The sequence below is a fragment of the Hirundo rustica genome, chromosome 11 (genome assembly GCF_015227805.2).
Source record: "Hirundo rustica isolate bHirRus1 chromosome 11, bHirRus1.pri.v3, whole genome shotgun sequence".
Lineage (NCBI taxonomy): Eukaryota > Metazoa > Chordata > Aves > Passeriformes > Hirundinidae > Hirundo > Hirundo rustica.
Genome location: NC_053460.1, coordinates 19,480,601 through 19,500,940, shown reverse-complemented (window position 1 = coordinate 19,500,940; position 20,340 = coordinate 19,480,601). Strand labels below are relative to the sequence as shown.

At 44.4% G+C, this 20,340-nt stretch overlaps 1 protein-coding gene across 1 annotated transcript in view; it reads right to left on the bottom strand.

Annotated features, from left to right (window-relative positions):
• Positions 1-5,759: 5,759 nt before the first annotated feature.
• BEAN1 (brain expressed associated with NEDD4 1) overlaps positions 5,760-20,340 on the bottom strand; it is a 54,140-nt gene continuing 39,559 nt past the window's right edge. The window contains exons 3-5 of the mRNA XM_040075698.1: positions 19,311-19,520; positions 17,036-17,177; positions 5,760-6,147 (exon numbers count right to left, since the gene is read on the bottom strand). Of these exons, the coding sequence (XP_039931632.1) occupies positions 5,889-6,147; positions 17,036-17,177; positions 19,311-19,520 (611 nt within the window). The 3' untranslated portion in view covers positions 5,760-5,888. The remainder of the gene's footprint in view (positions 6,148-17,035; positions 17,178-19,310; positions 19,521-20,340) is intronic.

Below are 20,340 nucleotides of genomic sequence, written 5' to 3'. Positions count from 1 at the left end.
TGGCCGGCACCGCCAGCATGCCGGGCGGCCATTGGTGATCCCGCCTGTCAGTCAGGGCGAGGGGCGGAGCTCCCGAGAAATGAAAGTGAAAGGCGGGAGGCGGCCAAGGGCGGTGGCTGCGCGCGGGGCTGGGCGGGGCGTGGCGGGGCGGGGCCGCGCCGGGCTGGGCAGGGCGGGGCGGGGCGGGGCCGGGTGGGGCGGGGCTGGGCCCGGTGGGGCGGGGTGGGGCTGGGCAGGGCGGGGCGGGGCTGGACGGGGTGGGGCTGGGCAGGGCTGGGCGGGGTGGGGCTGTGCCGGGTGGGGCGGGGCTGGGCCAGGCTGGGCAGGGTAGGGCTGGACGGGGCGGGGCCGGGTGGGGTTGGGCCGGGCTGGGCGGGGCTGGGCCGGGTGGGGAGGGGCCGGGCGGGGCGGGGCTGGATGGGGCGGGGCCGGGTGGGGCGGGGCCGGGCCAATCCGGGCGGGGTGGGGCGGGGCCGGCCTGGCCTGGCCGCCATAGCGGGGGTGAGGTGAGGGCAGGGCAGGGCAGGTGTGTGCGTGTCTCGGGCTGTTGGTGTCTCCTGGGTGCGCAGCGCCAGTTCTCACACCACAGGGCGATGTTTCTGTACTTCAACCTGGTTTGCACGAAGCAGGAGCTGCTGGTAAACCACCCAAAAAATTCCTGTTCATCAAAACTTCCTGTTCATCAAACCTTTCCATTATTTGTACATTTTAACAGAGGTATCAGCATTCCTTGGCCACAAGTGTTCAGTAGTACTCAGCCCCCTCTTTGCTGGTTATGTCTCTCATGCTGATCGGCCCTCAGGGGCAGTGGTCCCTGCACTGGGCTCGGGGTCCATTCGTTTGCAGCAGGTGGTCACTGAGTTGGTCACGCTCTCCCACTGCTGGAACTTCCTTTTTCCCAGGTACTGCTGAGCCCTGCTCACATTGCTCCTGCTGGCTCCTGGCCAAACAGCCCGTTCCTTTTGGGCTGTCTTCCCTTTCTTTTAAAAGGTCAGCTAAGCACACAGCATTTTCACTGCCATTGCTGCCTGCCCTGAGACAAGATGTGATCCCTGGGCCTGTTCTGTTCCTCCTGCTGGAAGCTGCCTCTGGATCCCTGGGCTAGAGCTGAGTAACCGCTGGAAGAGGTTTGTGTCAGCTTTGGGGCTGACAAGTGTCCTGCTGTGCAGTTAAATGAGATCTGTGTCTGCTGTGGGGGTGACAAGCGTCCTGCAGTGGGGTTAAATGGAGGTTGGGTCCAGCAGCTGGAAAACACACCCGTGATCCAGGTGCTTTTCTAATCTTGATTTTTGGCATCTGAATTTTCAAGTCACCACCTGTAGCCACCATGATATTGTGCACCTGTGTGACCTCGCAAATTGATAAAATATTCTCTCATATGATCACTATTATTTTAATTCACAGGTCATAATTTCACAGAGAAATTATTTCTGTAGTTAACGAGGGGAATAATTTGTCAGACTGTACCAAGACCACTTAGATCAGTTGGATGTGGTTTCCATGCAAGAAATATATTTTTACTCACCTTGCTGTGCTAAAAAATGATGTGTTTGAGTATTTCTGGGATGATTGGACTATTGCTTCCTGGCTTTTCATCTTTTCCGTTGGTGACACATTGCCATTTTCAGTGTCTCAGCTTCAGTAATTTGACTCTGCCCTTCTTGATCTTGGACACTGACTCATTCCCCAGAGCAGGAGGGACCTGACTGCTCCAGTGCTTATTCCTGTGGCCTCTGACAAAAGTAAAATTCAAATGTGACTGAAGCAAAGTGTTGCTTCCTCAGCAGTTGCTCAGTCATGATGGCCCCAGAGGTGTAAAATAAAAAGCACAGAAGCAAACCCAAATACTTGTGTCTTCTTTACTAAAAGTTCTGTATAAGATCAGTATAGTAAAAACTGAAGCATAAGAGATGACTACAGAAATACAGGGTTCTTATCATGTAGCAAAAAATAGCATGTCCAGTTTTCTTTCTGATTTTACTAATGTAATAAAGCAAAGGTCTGTGTTAAGCCTGGGCTTTAGCACGGGTATTAGAATTATGCAAGGGTTTAGGATAATATCTGATTGCAGGGGATGAATTTCTCAAGAGCAACATCACTTTGCCAACTTTGCTGAGATTTATCCAAGATCTGCAATATTTTCAAAAAATAAAAGCATGTTCTTATTACATCATTACCAGGAATTTCAACACTTGCAGTAGTAGCATTGGAAGGTGTTGGAGCAGCTTCAGAGCTGCAGACTTCTCTCTGTAGTGTTTTACAGGTAATTTTTTTTTCCCCAGTGATGTCCGTTTGTATTTATAAGCTTTTCCCCCTGCACAGCTTTGTTGGATATCACTCAGTTAAAAAAGGTTAACAACAGCAGAAAATGCTGAACCGCTACTGCAAGTGATGGTGGTAAGGTATCACAGAAGGCAGCACACTCTGCCTTCAATTCATAGTTTGTTTTTAAATTATATATGTTGATAATTAATCACATAACTCGGGTATTCAGTGGTAGCTTAGAAAAATGCATAAATACAGCGTGGATGTTTTGGTTGGCTCCCATATCCGTGTGACAGAGCAGCTGGGATTATTTGGATTATTCTGTGATAACAGGATTTTATGGGGTGGTCCACACCACAAGAGGGAGCAGACAGACGTGTGTGAGAAATGCTGCCAAACCCAGAGCAGTGCCAGGGACACTTCACTATCACTGAAGGAAGAAAGAAAGACTTGGATTAGTCTTCTAATTTCTACAATTAGTTTTCTACAATTTTACCAATGCACTGCTAACATGAGGTAAAATGTAAATCTCCCGTTCTCATCAGAAGTTTACTAAAAGTCAGCTTGTTTAGTAAACCGCAGATACAGAGTTGGTGGAAGGGCAGGAAATCCCAGTTAAAAAGGCTGAAAGCCAAACCAAAGGGTTTCTCACCGTGCAGAGAAACTGAGCATCAGTAATGGGAGTAGGGACTTGCCTGCCATGTGTGAAAAGCCCTCTGTGCCTGTCTGCAGAAGAGCCTTCAGCTTGGTCATGTTACTTGGAAGAGCCTCACTTTCAGAGGAAAAAACCTCACCTTTCCCTTCTAATCGGGGTTCATTTGATTCTCCCTGGCCCTCCCCAGCAGCAGCCGAAGGAAGCAGGTCCCAGAGCCTTGCCCTGTTCCAGGCAGCTCTGCAGGAGCCGCAGGCAGGCACAGCTCTGAAAGCAAATCCCATTCTGCACAAACCATCCTGTGCTTCCCCTCTTTTCGGATTCCTGCCAGTAAATCTGACTGGGGCACTTGGTGTGCATCTCCCATCCCTCAGAGGTGGGGCAGAGTTTTGTTTCTCTCATTGCAGGGTACTTTGCATACCACAAAACTGTTTAAATGAATATGTTATGGAAGGAGTGGTTCTCTCTGTTGAAAACACAAATGTGAAATAGAGCCTACCTTTTAGCAATGCCTGCCAGCAGTTCTGCAATACTAAAGGGTGAGTTTTTGTTATTTTGGATATAGAATGCTGAGAGTATTGAAAATCTTGCTGAACTGCAAAAGAATTCTCATTTTAGCAAAATACATATTTACTGTAATCTACTTAGCAAAAAATGCATGCTTACCTTATATCTCATGTGCATATGACTCAGTAATGGTATAATTTATATAGCAGTAACAACCATATAATTACTTCCCATCTAAGTATTAATTATAATTGTGTCAATCTTTGGAGTGCTAAATGATGATTAGAGTTGAAAATTGTTCAGTACTTACAGAAAATCCAAATGCTATTTTAATAATTTGGATGCTGCTTCCTTTTAAACACCATTATATATTTATTATACTCAGCTTTACGTTTCCTTCAGTGGGTATAGAAAATGAAGTCCATTTTGTCAGTGTAAGAAATTTCAGGGTTTAAAAAAAAATTTATTTTATTTTATTTTAGTGAAAATGCCTCTAAGAAATTTCCTGGAGATGAGCCTGTGATAACTCTGCTCCCCTGCCACAGCTCCTTGGCTCCTGTCCCTGGTCCCAGAGGGAGCCCAGGCTTGTGAATGCCCCAAGGGCTGGCTGGAGCTCCATCCCTGCTGTTCATGTGCTGGCAGTCAGTTCTGCTTCCTGCTAGCACCCAGACTCACCCGGGGGTTTTCCACTAGACACAGAACTTTAAAATTACTTTGAAATGTAGAGTGCAAACTAAGAGCTTGACTTTCCGGCAGCAACACATTTCAAAACAACACGGCAAAGAAGTTCTCCAAGGGAAAGTCCCAAGGAAAGCAGAGGGTTGAGCTCTCCTTGCTCTCTTGTGGGCTGTGTGTCCTCGGCCAGACACAAAGCAGCTTTCAGATGACGAATGGGACTATTTCAGATGAGGAATGGGACTTTCCAGGCAGAAGTGAACAACAGAACCTGAACTTTGTTTTGTGTAAGGCAATAGATGAAAACCTCCTCGGCCATCTACTGTTGGATTTCAGGGCCGGCCTCTAGTCTGAATCTTGCAACTTTTTTTTTTTTTTTTTTTTTTCTGGGCCATAAAAAGGATGTGAGGGAATCAGATCTTGCTGTCGCACACGGGGATCGTCCCCAGCTCAGGGTGAACGGACAGAAGCTCAGGGGAGGTGTTGTCTTTTAATCGCGTGTCCAGCCCTGGGAGCTGCGCCCAGCCGGTGCCTGGGGCTGGGCCAGCGGCTCCCGGGAGGGGAAAAGGAGCAAGGGGTGCCCGGGAGTGTCTGTGTCCCCGCTGCCCTGCCCTCCCCAGAGCCAGGGCCCGGTCTGGGAGCCCCTCGGTGCCACACCGTCTCCTTGGCCGGGCCGGTGCAGGGGAAGCTCCGTGGGAGCAGCGAGTGCAGCCCTGCGCTCCCTGGGGACAAGGTGCTGCTGTGCCCTGCCCCTGCTGTGCCTGAGCTGAACTCCCAGCCCAGCTCCCACTGCCCTGGCACACCGGCCGGGAACCCACGGCCTCCCATCCCAGCGTCCTGGGCTCGCTCCTTGGCTGCCTTTTCCCGGCCCCTCCTCTCAAAGCCGGGAACGCTGCGAGGCTCCTGACGTTCAGAGCCGGGGTTCCGTCACTGAGCCCAGCCTAGCGTCCTTCGTTCGCACTCGCTCAGTTCCTGATCTCTCACTGTGGTCACACGGTAACACCCAGGCTCCTTAGGGAGGAAGAGACTGGTTTGTGCCTGGAAATGCAGCCGTGTGTGGGAATTGGCCTGAAGCATCCTCTAGGATTCCTGTGCCCTTCCCTTGGCTGCAGCAAGGCCCGTGAAGGACATGCAGCTGCACCCTGCACAGCTGCGCTGCAGGTTCTGCAGGTAAAGCCTGCTGCACTTTGGGGACCCACTGACACCTCTCCACCACTTGTGGATGGATGGTTTCTTTCGAGCAAGACGTGCAGCAGGCTTTGCAATGGCCTGGAAAGCCTGATACCAAAGGAATAATGTGAATATAAATTTTTTTTTTCCTTTTGCTTCTACATGGTGCTGATAATATTTTTTTTAAGCAGTGATTTGCCTACCAAAACACATAGTTAGACAAAGAGATATTTAAAAATGCTTTGTTTTCAATACACTGAAAGAGATGTACTAGTGACACCTACAATGACAACAAAATGCTTTCTTTTTCCTTCTGTTCTAAAACATGCGAAGTATCATAAAACTGCTTGCCTCCACTGCCCTTTGATGCTGTGTGATGCCTTGGAACACTTTGAAGCACAAACAGGGAAATTTAGGTAAACTTGCAAAATCCACTGTAAAAAAATCCTATTGTATCCCTGTTTAAAGATATAAAATTGGTTAAACTTCCAGAGGTTTTATTCTTCCATTGGCCTGAGTTCTTGAGGAGAATTGAAGGAAAGAGTCACTTTTGTTGACGCAATTTGGGATCGATGGCCAGAGGGAGAATGTTCCATGTTTCTGCTGGAGTGGGCTGTGCTCACACGCCACTGAACTGTACGGGGGAGCAGCACTGGGAGATCACCGAGATGGCCGAGCTGGGCTGCTGCAAGTCCTGCAGCCTCACTGCAGAATGGGCAGCTTGTCCTGCAGTCCCAGATGCTGCTTCCTCTTCCTGGCTGATACAGATATTTAAAGGTATTTCATTTCTTTGGCAAGGGTCCATAAGGGAATATGGGGGGGGATCATCTGTGGGAATATATATTTGTGTTGCTCCTGGCCCCACACATTCGTCGTAGCTGAAAGAAAGAAAATAAATATTCATTAGATTCCTGGGAAAAATACGTGGGAAAAATGCCACACTACATTATTTCAGCATAACAGAAGCAAGTAAAGCGAGAAGAAAAGGAGTGCCTGGTGTGTTTTGTTCCTCAGCCCACATCCTTGCTGCCCCTGCCATGTCACACACTCAAGAATAACGCACTTAAAAACACCCCGAGATAATCCCAGAGGTGCACAGTCACCACAGGTGCAGTGCAGCCAGGGCTCATTCCTGCTCTCAGCTGCCTGTAAGAGCCAGGTTAGAAAAATCTGGGGGAAGGGAGGTGGTGTTGCCGTTTCAGTTGTGAAATGAGGTACGGAGCGCTCATGATGGAGTCTAGCAGATATTCCTCCGTGCTGTCCTGACTGTCTGGAGCTCAGCCAGCACCGCCTGGGTGGGCAGTCTGGGAGAAGGTCTGTGCTGCCAGGGACAGCAGGATTCCTTGCTGAGCTGCAGAGCTGTGCTGGACAACCTGGACAGACACTGGGCACTCTGGGACTGGGCACAGTGCCCCTCACGTTCCTGCCAAGACCAGGAAGGTGGGGCAGGTGGCTTGGTGGGGTTTCCATGGGGAGCCAGCTCAGGTGCACCCAGGGTTTGTGGTTCTGTCTGTGCCACCAGGCTGGTGCCAGGGAAGCTGTTCCCTCCTTGCTCTGCTCTGTGCTCCCTAGCTACAGACAAGAGCCATAAAAGAAGTCACAAAGTCATGATTTTAAATGCTTGACCTGCTTTGTGGCTGCTGTTTAACTATTCCAGATCATTTAAAATCCAATCCTGGAGAATGTTTCCTGTTAAAAAAAGTCCAAACCCCTTTCCCTACTGAATTGACTTGAAAAATATTTCTACTGGAGCCAGACAAATGAAAAACCTATTTCCTCAGCCACACTAACTGCTGAGCAATTAAGATCTGGACTATTTCCTGAAAATTGGGATATTGAGCACGTGTCTTCTCAGCAGACTGCAGGCACTCGCTGTGCCCCCGTACCTGTGTTACTGCCAGGCTAAAGCGAGCTCCCAAACCCCAGTCTGCGAGATGGAAATGACGGTTCTTGGGAGGAAGGGAGAGGTAGGAAAGTGAAATCAGAGTGCTACGTAACTAAATGTCGCAGTGTCCCTGAATGGCCGATAAGGCGCAGACCACAGGCCAGCTCAGTACTCCTCACCGCGGCTGACGCGTAGAAGGTCGGGGCTGCAGGACCGGGCAAGCAGCCTCCTCCCGATGGGGCCTTATTTCCCCAAAACGGCAACGGGATTTGATATCACACAGGACGACAATGGCAACCATTAAAGAGTCGACTCTCTTGAGGGGGTAAAACTGATGGTTTATTGAGAGGGAGTCGGGCAAGCAGCTCCACACCTCTCCATGCCTGCTCAGGAGAGCCCCGACCAGGGCTCTGACCCAAGCTTATATACCCAAGCTTTGGTAAATCCCTGTATTCTCAATAACCATGTTCAGCCTGCACTGTTTAAATGGGCAAATCAATTTAAAAATTACTTTAAAATGGCAAAAAGAAATGCTTGTGTCTTAAACTCAGACATTAATTTTCCTTTAAATATACATATTTTTAAAGCCTACTTAAGGGACTTTCTTTTTTAAGACATTCTTTTCCATCCCTCACTTCTGAAGATGCAAGTTAGCCAAGCCAGCCTCCTGGATTTTCTTGAAAGGCAGAATTAGGCTTGCAGGGAACTGACATTAAGTCTTGCTTTATCTGCTGAATTCCTTTGCCAAAGCTGTTTTCCTGAGAGCAAACCAGGTAAGGAGCTTTTGCCACATAACAATGACAGTTGGCAAAGCATGAGATGGACATTTGGGGTTAAATTCAGCTCTTACTTCAATACCCCCACAGAGATTTTCACTTAGAAAGGTAAAAAATGCCACTGGAAATATGACAGGTTTGTAACTCCATTAGATAGCATGACATGAGCTAAAACTCTCAATTCCTTTAATTCCAAATTCCAAACACTCTAAAGCCCCTCCCTTCACATCTCAGTGCTATTCCTCATCAGTATTAAGGATAGAAAAAGTAAATTCCTAATTATTCTGGCAAACTTCTTATTTTAAGCTTAACTTTGTTTACAGCCATTTTATGAGAGTTTCTTTCTGTGGCATTTCCATTCCTCTTAAATATACCCACCTTTCTCTTTTCTCTTGTCTTTGTAGTCAAAAATGCTCTCATACCACAGCCTGTGTGTTGGGAGGCTGAGGCACAAAATTCTCTCTGCTTTCTGTCATCAAAAATATCTGTGGGGAGACTGTACCTTCTGACCAGCCTCTCTACACCTGCCCCAGTTCCCCTCTGGAGGTGCAAATTATTGCTGCATAAAAAAGCTGCAGCAGCGAAAGCAGCAACACCTGATGGAAGGCAAGCACCACGGATTTCTCACCAGAAATCTACAGTGCCATGCAGAGCAACCACAACTTAAAGCTGTCAATCTTTGGTGACTGTACTTAAAAAACAAAGAGTATTTTTCTCTGATTTCCCAGTTGTCAGACGTTCAGTTGCATATTGCAGCCAGTATTTCCTTCGCCTGCTCAGAATTCATTCCTGGAATAATTAAAGCAAAGCCCTTTCTAGGAATTTGATCCTAAAACTTGTCAAATGGGAAACTTCCTCAAACATCAGCAGATGACCTGCAAGAATTGGTCATGTTGTTTAGAAACCTGTTTGTGGATTAACTCCTTGGGAAGCTACAAACTTTTATTTATCTTAACTGATTCTTGTTACTCAGTCAGTACCCAGTATCCTCTACTGTATAATAGTTACAGAAATCCAGAGACCAAACACTGCTGATGACCAAGTAGTTCTTACTATGCATAAAAGTAATGCCAGGCTGTAACATATGAAATCTTCATCCTAGAATGACTTGTTTTATTTAAAACATTTATTTCAATTGTTTAAAGCTGCACAGTTATGATGAAACTGCATTATATTGGTTTCAAATGTTATCTGATATATGTTCTCATGAAAACAGTTTACACTGAATATCAGTTTTCCTCTGGAATATTTATCCATCAAAGTCATAAAATCCTCAAGATTTTCTTGACTCAGAGTGCAGAACAAAGATGCAGCGTTTTATTGCTCATTAACATAAATAGTCCTATTGTAGTCCTGAGGAACTGGAAATTCCAGAAATAACTGTGAACAGAAACCGAGATAGAAAAAAACCTAAATTCCACCTTTCCTGTCTCTTCAATGGTTAAGTTACTTAAGCCCTAGATGTTTTCTTGAACAATACCTAGGCTAGGGTTACATTTTTTACTATTTAAAAACATTAAAATAAATACGTATATAAATATGTATATAATTAGAATCTCAAACGGAAAATGTCAGGATCAAAAATAAACCTAGGAAAACATCCTGGTTCATGATATAAGTCATTAGAGGAGCAGTTCTGTCAAAACTGATGCATTTCCTCATGGTAATAATAAATCACCAAAGAAAACATGTATTCTAGGAAAACACACTCAAAGGAAACACGGACAGATTTCCAGGCTGCTCTCCTACCAACCTGGCTGTGAGCAAATTGTGCAATTGCAAAAGGCAGAGTTCAGTACCATCAGCTCAACTGCCTACATGGACATCAAACACATTGTTATTTTTTTTATTTATCTGAGCCTTCTTGTAGACAGTTACAGCACAATTTCAGCTTTTCTGTTAGGTAAGAACAGCATTTGAACATCCTTTGTGTTGTTTCATCACAGCTCCAACCTGCCAGCACATGGATGTTCCAGATTCAGGGGTTCTGTTTGCCATTATCGAAAGAACACAGCAGGTCACCAGCAAAATGGAAACAGTGCAACAGGAGCAATTTTAGCAGAGTCAGAACGTGCAACAAATGAACAAAGTGAACCACGAGACATCTGCTGCACAAAGAATTCTTCATTCCCAGCTCTGCCTTTTTTCACTTGTTGCTGTTTGCATCTTAGAAAGTTCTGTCAGCAGAACCTTCTTCCTGCCTCAGAGAGGGGCTCCTAATTGATGAATGACAGCCAGTTAAAGAAGCACTTTGGGGTTTCCCTGGCAACGAACTCATCTTAATACTTACTGCAACAAGACCCAACAAATTCACAGAGTTATTGCCACTCCTACCACGCTCTGAGTCAACGAAGTCATCTAAGAGAGCTGCTGCCATTTTTGAGTACCCATTCCCCTCTCTGCAGATTATATTTACCTGCAGTAGGAAGCTCACAGACATCAGCCTTCCTTGCTTTTTCCAGGGAAACTATCCCTTAAAAACTCAATAGTGTGTCTACAACAGCAGTGCAGGTATTACAATAAAAAACAAGGCCCAAACCCATGCAGACAGCAGCACATTTCATGGTCAGTAACCCCTTCCTTCTCACCACTGCCTGCTGATACTGAACCTCCAGATAATACAAGATTTAGAAAGCAGTGGATTAAAGTGGATTCACAAGTACTGCAGCCAGGGATTTTTTCAGGGCTGGTATGCACAAGGTGCAGTGTAATGAGTTCCTATGCTCCATTATTTATGGTGTGGTAACACAACACTTTCCATTTGCTTTCCATTTGCTTTCCTGTCTAAAAGGATTTTCCTGTAACTGGTGTAGTGAACTTCAAGCCCGAGTTACTTTTTACATGTCCAATATCTGCACAGAAGTGAATCTGACAGATAAAATATAACTATTGTGGTGGGCTTCATAAAAGATGAACAAGTATTTTTGTTTTTCCACTTCATGGTCCTGCATTGTCAAATGGAAAACATATATATGTGTGTATATATATATATACACACACATATAAATATACCTATACACACACACATATATATGTACACACACACATTACACACCTCTTTGTGGGTATCACTCCCTTAGCAGTTCCTGAGGTTGCAATTTGATATTTTCTGCCTGTGAGCTCCAGTCTCAGACCTCCCCCCTTACTCTCTCCCATTTCCACTTCCCTGGTGCTCCTGGTGCCCTTCAACTTAACTGGGAGCTTCTGGCTGAGGCAGCCAAACCAGGAAAAATCTGGCCCAGAAAAAACTCACACATAAAACACAAAATAAAAAACAAAACCAAAACAAACCTCCCAACCTCCCCCCACCCCACCCCCTGCCACCAGCCCCAAATATTTCTGCCTATTTAGCTCCAGATTGGGGATCAAGGTTTGCCTTTATTTTAAAATGACAGGAAGGTTTTAGTCCAGCACCACTCACATCAATGCTTGCTATTCACCTGCAAGAAATTATTGCTATTGCAATTCTTTCTAAGTAATCCTTCAAATCTTTTGAGGAATGGTTTTCCAACCACCACTATATATGGACAGTGGATGCCTTTCCAGCTGGGTCTGATTTCTTACAATACTTGCTTAGATTCTCTAATAAAAAAGATCTTGAAAAGTCATGTAAGTTCACATAATAAAGTCTCCTTAAAGGAAGGTCTGCAAAATAAAATTCATGCTTGTAGAGTTGATAATGCATTATTTATCCTACAGGAATGCCTCTATAACAGCAGTTAGAAAGCACAAGCAAAGTACTAAAGCTGTTAAACAGAGGGGGAAAAAAATCACTTCACAAAACAAACAAACAAAGAAAAACAATACCCCTAACCAAAAACAACAACAACAACAAATTTAAAAAAAACACAAAACACTTGCAAACAAAGGAAAAAATACAAAGTTGAAGTCTCTTTCATGACCTTAATTCATGTCCATTCTGCCCTCACCAGAGAGTGCTAGGAACCTTATCTGCAGAAACAGCAGTTTCAGTCAATGTCAGCTCTACAAGCAAAGATCCCATGCATAGAAAAGAACAGGAAATGAACATCGAGATCATAAATTGATAATGAAATACAATAAGTTATTAAAAAAAAAAACACCAAAAAAAACCAAACCCAAAACTATTTGAATTATTTGTAATTCTCTCTGTGGCCACAACAATCTGTAGGCACACCTGTGAAGCTGCCAAAAAGCTGTTTAATTGAAAGTCTGGCATGTGTTTTTTACTACCTTACTCAATTTTTAAAATGTGGTCTTAATTGCCAGAAATGAGGGGGAAGAACATTACTCTCTTTTGGAAAAAAAGAGATCATTTATATCCATCATATGGATGAAGGATAAAATGCCCTAACACAAATATATTGATATTTGGAACTAAACACTGAAATGCCAACTCTTCAATACCATTATTCACATCCATTTACTTGACCCTTAAAAGTCTGCTTTGCAAGGGATCATTTCCCTATTTATTCCAGCCAACAGTTCAGTTCTACAAAGCTGAGCTGTGGTCCAGGAAAGGCATTAAATTAAACCCAAGGCAGAGGAATCCTCTGCAGATGATCAGGTAACAGCAGCAAGAAACAGTTCCCACTGTGCCCATTTCTCCTTTAGGCCAGTGGCAGATTTCCCAGAAGCAGGAGACAGAGAAGCTTCTTCCCTTTTGTGTCTTGGCAGGATTCCAACTTTTCCACCTTGAAACTCCCATTACTGTGGGCTTTTCTGAATGGAAACCTTTCCCCTGTGCTAACAAACCCAGTAAGTGCTCTCTGTTAGCCTGATTAAGTCACTCAAAACCTGAGGAGAGATTTTAAATAAATTCACTGGGCTTTAGGTCAGCAAAATGTAAATTAAGCAAAGATGCAGCTCATAGAAATCCTGCAAGAAGTGGCTGTTCCTTTACCCTCACAGAGCTCAAGGAGAGTTGAGGACATCAGGTTCTCAATCTCTGACTGAGGTCTAAGAACGTTTCAAAGACTACCACGTATGTTTGAAAGCTTCTGTGTGTTCAGTAGAGGCTGGAGTGACATCTTCTCCACGTGCTGTAAAAACCACCAGTTCTACTTCCTAACATGCTGGGACTTTTACAAAATATCTAGCAGCCCTATTCAGGGTTTTCAGAACAGATGCTCAGGAGGATGCAGCGATTTACCTTCAGGAATGGTTTTAATGGAAGCCACAGAAGTCCTCTCTATACTTCACACTGAATGTTCCCCACAGGGCACCTGAAGATAAAAAACCTTCAGCCCCCTCTATCCCAGTATTCATATTAAATCACACTGTGTGAAGGTTTGTTTGTGGAAGAGCTCACTCTTCCTCAGCTGGTCACCCTGCCTAATCTATATAGGCTCTGTTCTAGACAAAATTGTCTTGTTTAGGCTTGGTAAATCCCTGAGCAGTCATACCTCAGGGATGTTGTGTTACACACTCACAAGTCTCAGATGCAGAAGGCAATAATCTTGGTTGCCTAAAGCTCTGGACATACCATTAATACCCAATCACTAAGGAGTGAAAAAGCAGTGGGGTGAGATGCATTTTCCCTGGCCACAAGGTGAGAAGCTGATAAAATTCCTTTCCTGCTGTGAAATCTCCTCATTGCTTGGATTTTATTGACTCTCCTAAAGAAAATGTAATAGTTTTTAATTTACTTGGACTTTGGTTGGTACTGTAATTCAATCAGTTTCAACCATGTGAGCTTAAGTTATTTTTAACCAGCTTTCTCACTACATATTTGTAAGAAGATAATTAGCAAATTAGCACTGCTCAGTAGAAGTGTGTGTTACAAAGAACTCAGCACAGTGAACATGAGCTCATGATTTGTCTATAAAGGTTTCAGCCCCATAGAGTCAACAGTGTGATTTTACACCAGCACAGTGAATGTTGAACAAAATGGCACATACTGGATTTACAGGCTTTCTAGTGTTTCTTTCCACGTCATATTGACCATGGTGATAGGTAAGATGTGGCAGGGAGATTGTGCTTGTATTCTGTCCTGGTTGGATGTGTCCAGTTTGCTCGTTTGGAGGGATTAGAATTCTGTGGTTTAGAATTCTTAGGAGATCACTTGGATCATCTTTCTCAGACCGAGTTTCTTAGAAACAAAGGCTTTGCCATGTCTGGTGACACAGACGGTGAAACATTAATTTCCAGCCCTGCTGCAAGTACCTGTACATATCAGAAACAGCTCTGAAATACAAACAACTCATATTCTGAAACTTTGGTTCATACCCCCTGTATTTTGTTTTTATAGTTCCCATCTACACCTCGTGTAAAATCAATGTGACAGATGCTAGCACAGATCTAGATTCATTAAAAAGCCATTAACTGTCCTAAAGGGATATTTGTGGATAGCAGCACTGTCTATTTTGGGCTGTCAAAACAAATTGACCAAATGGCTTCTCTGTAACCACCCTGCAACTACTGCGGCCTAATGACAAAATTCCATGCCTGGCATCCCTCTAAATCTGATGCAAGAAAGGCGTTAGTGGAAATGTCTGTGGGGATAATCAGACTGAATCTCAAATGAAACTTAAGATTTAGAGATCAGAGCAAATATTAACATGCCAAGGCACCTTTCATAGATTAATTTACCAATAACATTTTTTCTATAATAGTGTTTTATATAAACGGTGTTATTGGACTTCCAGCTGGAGAGTTGGGAGTGGGCAGGCCTGAACAGGGAGCTCTCCCTCAGCCACAGACCTGGGGACTAACTGTGTTTCATCAGCCTTCCCCTTAAATCCCTTTTCTATTCATTCTGTGGTTTAAAACTCAGCTAGAAAATAGAACTAAAACATTCTCGACTCACCACCCCTTGGCCAAATAAAGGTGTTGTGCTTTCTACTGAAACCATTTCTGGAGTGTGGACTGCTGGGAATGGTGTGAGGAGCCCTGGGCTGCACTCTCCTGTCTGGGGACTGGAATGCAGGTGGCCTTGTGGGCTCTGCCAGCACCAGGTGGATAAAGGAAATTATCCTGGCAGCACCCACTGCTTTTAACTCACTGAACTCTCTCACTTCAAAGATTTTTAAGAGTTATTTACCAGTGCAGTTGCTTTCCCTGCTGCTCTTCATTTCTGTTCTGCTGATGGCCACAGCTGCATGATTAGCTTTTGACCATGCTAGTTTAGCTTTAAATTACATCTTGCCCTTCAGGAATTAGGAGGAGGAATTACATTCATTTAGGTGGTGCTATGTTTCAGTAAAGCTACTCTTCAAAATAGTATTATATGCAATGAGATTGATCCCAGGGAGTTAGTATTTTAAATGCACAAGGTCAGGAATGTCTTGTTTTTGCTTCCAGGCCATGTCTGACAATCAGCTTTCAAATAACCTCCATGCTCTGCTAATTAAACATAGACACTGCAGTGTTATGCCATGCAGGAGAAATATAAAAGGAGAAGTACAGAAATTTTTCAGGCTTTACATAATGTAGTAATGCCTCTCACCCAGTGCTTTCCTAAACAGTTACAATGGTCTGGAGAATGCATTAATAGCAACTTTCAAAGTCTCCATGTAGCTTTGCTTTCAGCCATCTGCTTTCCCTGAAATTCCTCAGGTTATGTTGCTAAGATATAAAATATACTAAGATTTTGATGATTTGCCAAAGCTACTTTTTCTAAAATATTTAACTGCAGTAGCAGTGAGACAACAGTCAAACCATTAACAATAATCTTTACTTTGGACCTGTGATGCAGGGCTGTAATTACTGGGATGAGCAGTGTTTTCCAGTGTGTGCAGAGTGGATCCTCAGGGACACAGTCCACTCAGTCCAGCAGGGAATCACTGCCCAGCAGTGGCTGGACACCTTTCTGAGTGTTCTGAATTTTCTGAGAATATTCTGGGACACATAAAGGTAGGACATAAGATAATTAACCCTTGCTGGGTTTGTTACGGAGGCCACTGCAGAATTTACTGCAAAATGTGGACAGTCTGTGCAATCTGTGTCACTCATATCTCCCTCAAACAGAACTCCATAGTGATGGAAAAATCTTCTCTGTGCCTGTTTCAAACTGGAAATGGAAGCATCCTTTGGTATAGTCTTTGATGATCTGTCTGCTAAAGGAATATATTGCAATTTGTTCTCAGGAATCTGGGCAACTGCCCACTCAGAGTCTTGCTTGGCTGTCAGCTGACTGCCTTTTATTAGTAAAGACTCGTGGGTGTGGGCCCAAAACCCAGTCTAAATTCCTAAGTGGATTTATATGAAATTCTACAAGTTTAGATGCCAGGCTCAGAGTAATTTTTCACATGTAAGCTTTCTGCTAAAATATTTACACAATCCCTAAAAGCCCATTTGTTATAGAGGATGAGTTGGTAATACATAACAGGCTGCTTGTAGAACATGCATAGAATAAACAAAGCAAAGATCCATGCTCACAGTGCTGAGTTGCTCTATATCACACTCAGGAAAGGGCTGGTCTTACAGTGGTTTAACTCAAAACAGAGTCTGCTTAAAAGGAAGAAAAAAAAAAGAAGAAAGGGGTGCATGGCTTTTCAACATTTGTTTGCTGTTTGTAAGACACAGCACTACAGAAAGCTTGAAGTGATGTTCTGCTTAAAATGATTTCTGTTGGTTCATTGCAGGGAGTAACTGAATTCCTTCGTTTCTGGCTCTCAAGGTGCCTGAGGCACACGAAGGAGATGCCATGGCCCAGAGTGCAGCTCCTGTGCCTCACGAGGCTGTTCCTGTACCCTGTGAATTCAGGCACACAATTTAGGAGCTGCTGTATAATTTCTGGAATTTTGTTTTTCTGTTTGCTCTGATCTGAACCCTCTCAAGGTCAGTAATAAATGTAATTTGGAAGTTCTTGGAAAAGGTATGTATTTTTGACTTTGAAACTTAGACTTGTAAATGCATTTCTTTCAAAGAAAGATGATTGTAAGTAGTTCTACTTGCGTATTTCATTAGTATGTCATCACTATGATAAATTTTAAGGTGAGTATCACTGAATGAGAATTCCTGTCCACATCTATATTCAGTAAAAATGTCCTGCTAAGGGAAACTTGAACTTACAGACCAGCTAAACAACATCTGTCTGTACTCAGTGTTTGTGTGAGCTGAATTTTTGTAGTGGGCTTTGCCAGTGCAGAACTGTAACCCTGAGAATCTCAGGCAAGTGCTTACCATGGAGGTGGATCAGGATACATGATGTTCACCTGAGAAAGGATATCCAGATAGGAGTCAAAATCACAGGCTGGGGGGAACTCCTCGGTGCAGGTGGATCTCAGCTCTGCAGAGGAGCCGCGGGGAGAGAAACCATCTGGAGCTGCAAAACAAGAATTTCATTTGGCTGCTCTTCCCCTCCATGCTGGATTCTCTGTCACTCTTTATAACACTGCCATAAATCAGAAAACAAACCCTTTCTGAGGCAGAGGAGTTGTGGGTATTTTGGAACAATCAGGTTTCACAGGATATTCTTATTTCCCTAAGAGTAAATGAACACCATCTGTAGGATGAGCTGGGGGCTTTCAGGCTGTGGCACAGGGACTGTACCTTTAGTGCTGCCTGCAAGGCAGATGGAAGTTCCAAAGCTTTTCTTGTGCCTCAAAGGCTGAAAAGGAGCGTGGGTTCTACCATGTGCAGCTTCAGATGTTTGTGGGGAACTGAACTTCCCAGCATTGCATCCCTGGGAAGTTTGTCCGTTCTGGGAGGGGATTAAAAGGAGGAGCAGGTGTCTGATTGCTGAGAAAATGCTGTTCTCAATAAACACTGACAAAAATGGGAAAAAATGGGAAACAGCAAAGAAAAATCATCCTTACTGCCTGCTCCACGGATTTCTTAATGCTTCCATGCAAGAGCTTCCCAGCTCCACAAATATTAAGGGTTTAATGCTATTTTCTGTGTTAGAGGATAATTAGTGTGTGTAACATAGTGTGTATAGTGTGTATTAGTCCATGTAACATAGTGTGGCATAATTTAGTTTATTATTATTCTTTTGAATATCTCCCAGAATATGCTTTTCCATTTCTCTAGCATTGTTATTTCCAACAAGGGGTTTGAAAATTTTCCTTTCTGTTTGCCTGGCTCTAGGCTTTTTCAATGAGATGAAATTACCACAGTAGTAGATTTAAACATAGTGATTAAAGCTTAATGGTCAGTATTTCATCATGGCAAAATATTGGGTCAAACAGTAACTCAGTTTGTGTTTAACTATTTGATCCTCAATGTAGCTGCTGAAAATGAGGAAAATTGATAATACTGTAATAGTAGACATTAGTTTTCTGGATTTTGTTTTTATTTTCCCTCTGTAGGTTGCCATGGGAGTTTGCATTTCAATTCTTTTGGACTCTAAATTATATTCCCAAAATATAGATGTTATTCATTTACCTGGATAAATTTTTCTGGAAAAGCCAAAAAGAAATTATTCCTTGCTCCAAGGGGACAAACTGATCCTAGGAGATTTGTTTAGTTTAGACAGAAAAAAATTCCTGGTTCAAATAACTAAATGAAGTTCAATTGACTTCAATGGATACCTAATTTACCTCAGTGAAAGCAAGATTTAAGCCAATGCATTTTTATATAGCTCACTATTACTGGCTTTTCTATATAAATAAAAACCCCTCAATGATATGCACAGAACTGCACTCATAACAAACTGCAGCTAGAGGAGCCTGCTCACAGAGGACATGGTTGTTGATGCTCCACCATTTATCATTTGAATTTTTACTGTCTGAAAAATTACAGAGTAACTTTTAAAACTGTTTTTTCCTTAAACAGAAATAATCTTCTGTGATTTCCTTGACAAAGCGGCTTCTTGTCAGGAAAGCCCAAAAGGGCTGAAAACACTGCTCTAAAATGAACTCCTCGATATTCCCAAATTATCTTTAAGCTTTTTTGTTACAGTTTTGTTTTATGGGTTTTATTTTGGTTAGGGGGGTAGGAACTGACACCTTTTCGACTTCCTAACGATGATGACTGTTGTAATGACACCGATGGCATCAATGACACTGTTAACGATGGTGACACGTTAATGATATTTGGGTGCCTTGTTCTGTTTTCAGGCAGATATTCACTTTTGCACTCACACAAACAGCATTTGCCCAGTGATTGTTGTAGGCACTCGGCTGAAATGAGAACGGCTCTGCTTTCCAAGAAACAGAAATTACAGCAAATGCTGTACCAAGGCCATAGGGGATGTGAAAACGCGACAGAGAATAAATCCTACCCCACAGCAAGGGAAATGAGCTGTTCAGGAGCTGCTGTCACACTGCTGGTTCTGTTAGCCGTTATGTGTGGGATAAGCACACCGGGAGCGCGGTCCCGGCACAGCGATGCTACTGCAGTGCCGAGCTGCCCGTGACGGCCTTTGCCCACCCTTTCGTTCCAGCGCCCCCCCCCGTGCCCGGCTGCTCCTGCCGCCCCGGCTGGCAGGCCGCAGGCCCGGGCCCCGCTCCCTTACCGTCCGCAGCCTCCCTGCCCCGGGCCGGGGGCCCGAACCTGCTGTCCTTGCGCAGGCTGCCCACCACGATGGTGGCACAGGACAGGAAGAGCACCAGGCCGATGACCACCCCTGCCACCAGCAGCGGGGACACCAGCAGGCTGCTCTCACCGCCGGGCTCTCTGGGGCCGGGGAAGGCGCTGGATGAGCTGCTCTGGTTCGAGGCAATCGCTGCGCGGAGAGAGAGAGACAGAGATATGTCACTTGTCACGGGGGTTCCACAGAGCCTCAGACGCAGCCATTGCACCGGCTCCTGCCCTTGGGGAAAACCCAGGTATTAGAACTTTCCTGGGGCTGCCTGGCACTGGCTCCAGGGGAAGGGCGGCAGCGGCTTCCCCGTTTATTGGGAAAATCCTGCTGGGGCCAGAGCGGCAGGACCCAGAACTCTGAGGGCTTCTTCCCGCCAGGGTTCCTCGTACCGGGAACTGCCTGAGGCTGACACAGCTCAAGTGCGTGAGGAGGAGAGAGTGGAAACTGCAAAAGGTGAACTCCAAGAGGAACAGAGGAATTGCCTGTTGTTAGGGGTGTAAGAAGGCTCCAAGGTTTTGCAGAGAAAGGTTTGGACAAGGATGAACCGCAGGAGCCTGCTCTTGTGGCACAGGGCTTGTTTTGGTTTGTGAGGAGAGTCGGCATCCCAAGAAGCTGATTTGTAGTGCAGAGAGACACTCATCCGGAGTCGGATTGTTTGGTTGCAACTGCTTTACTCTGGTAAAAGAAATTAAAATCTACAAATGTATTATTTGAGTTAAATAATAAATCTTCTCAAAGGAGAATAACTCCAGTAATTTATTGCCAAGTTGAGAGGAATGACAAGATTTGTCTTTATAAACAAGTCCTGGGTCTGCTGGTAGATAAAACTAGCACTGAGAGATAAGAGAGACAATGGGAAGGATTCTACTGATTGATGAATGGAAAAGAAGATACTTGCCTTCACAAACAAACCGTAGGTTGGTTTGTAAATGAAATTTAATATTGAAAGATGAAAGCAACA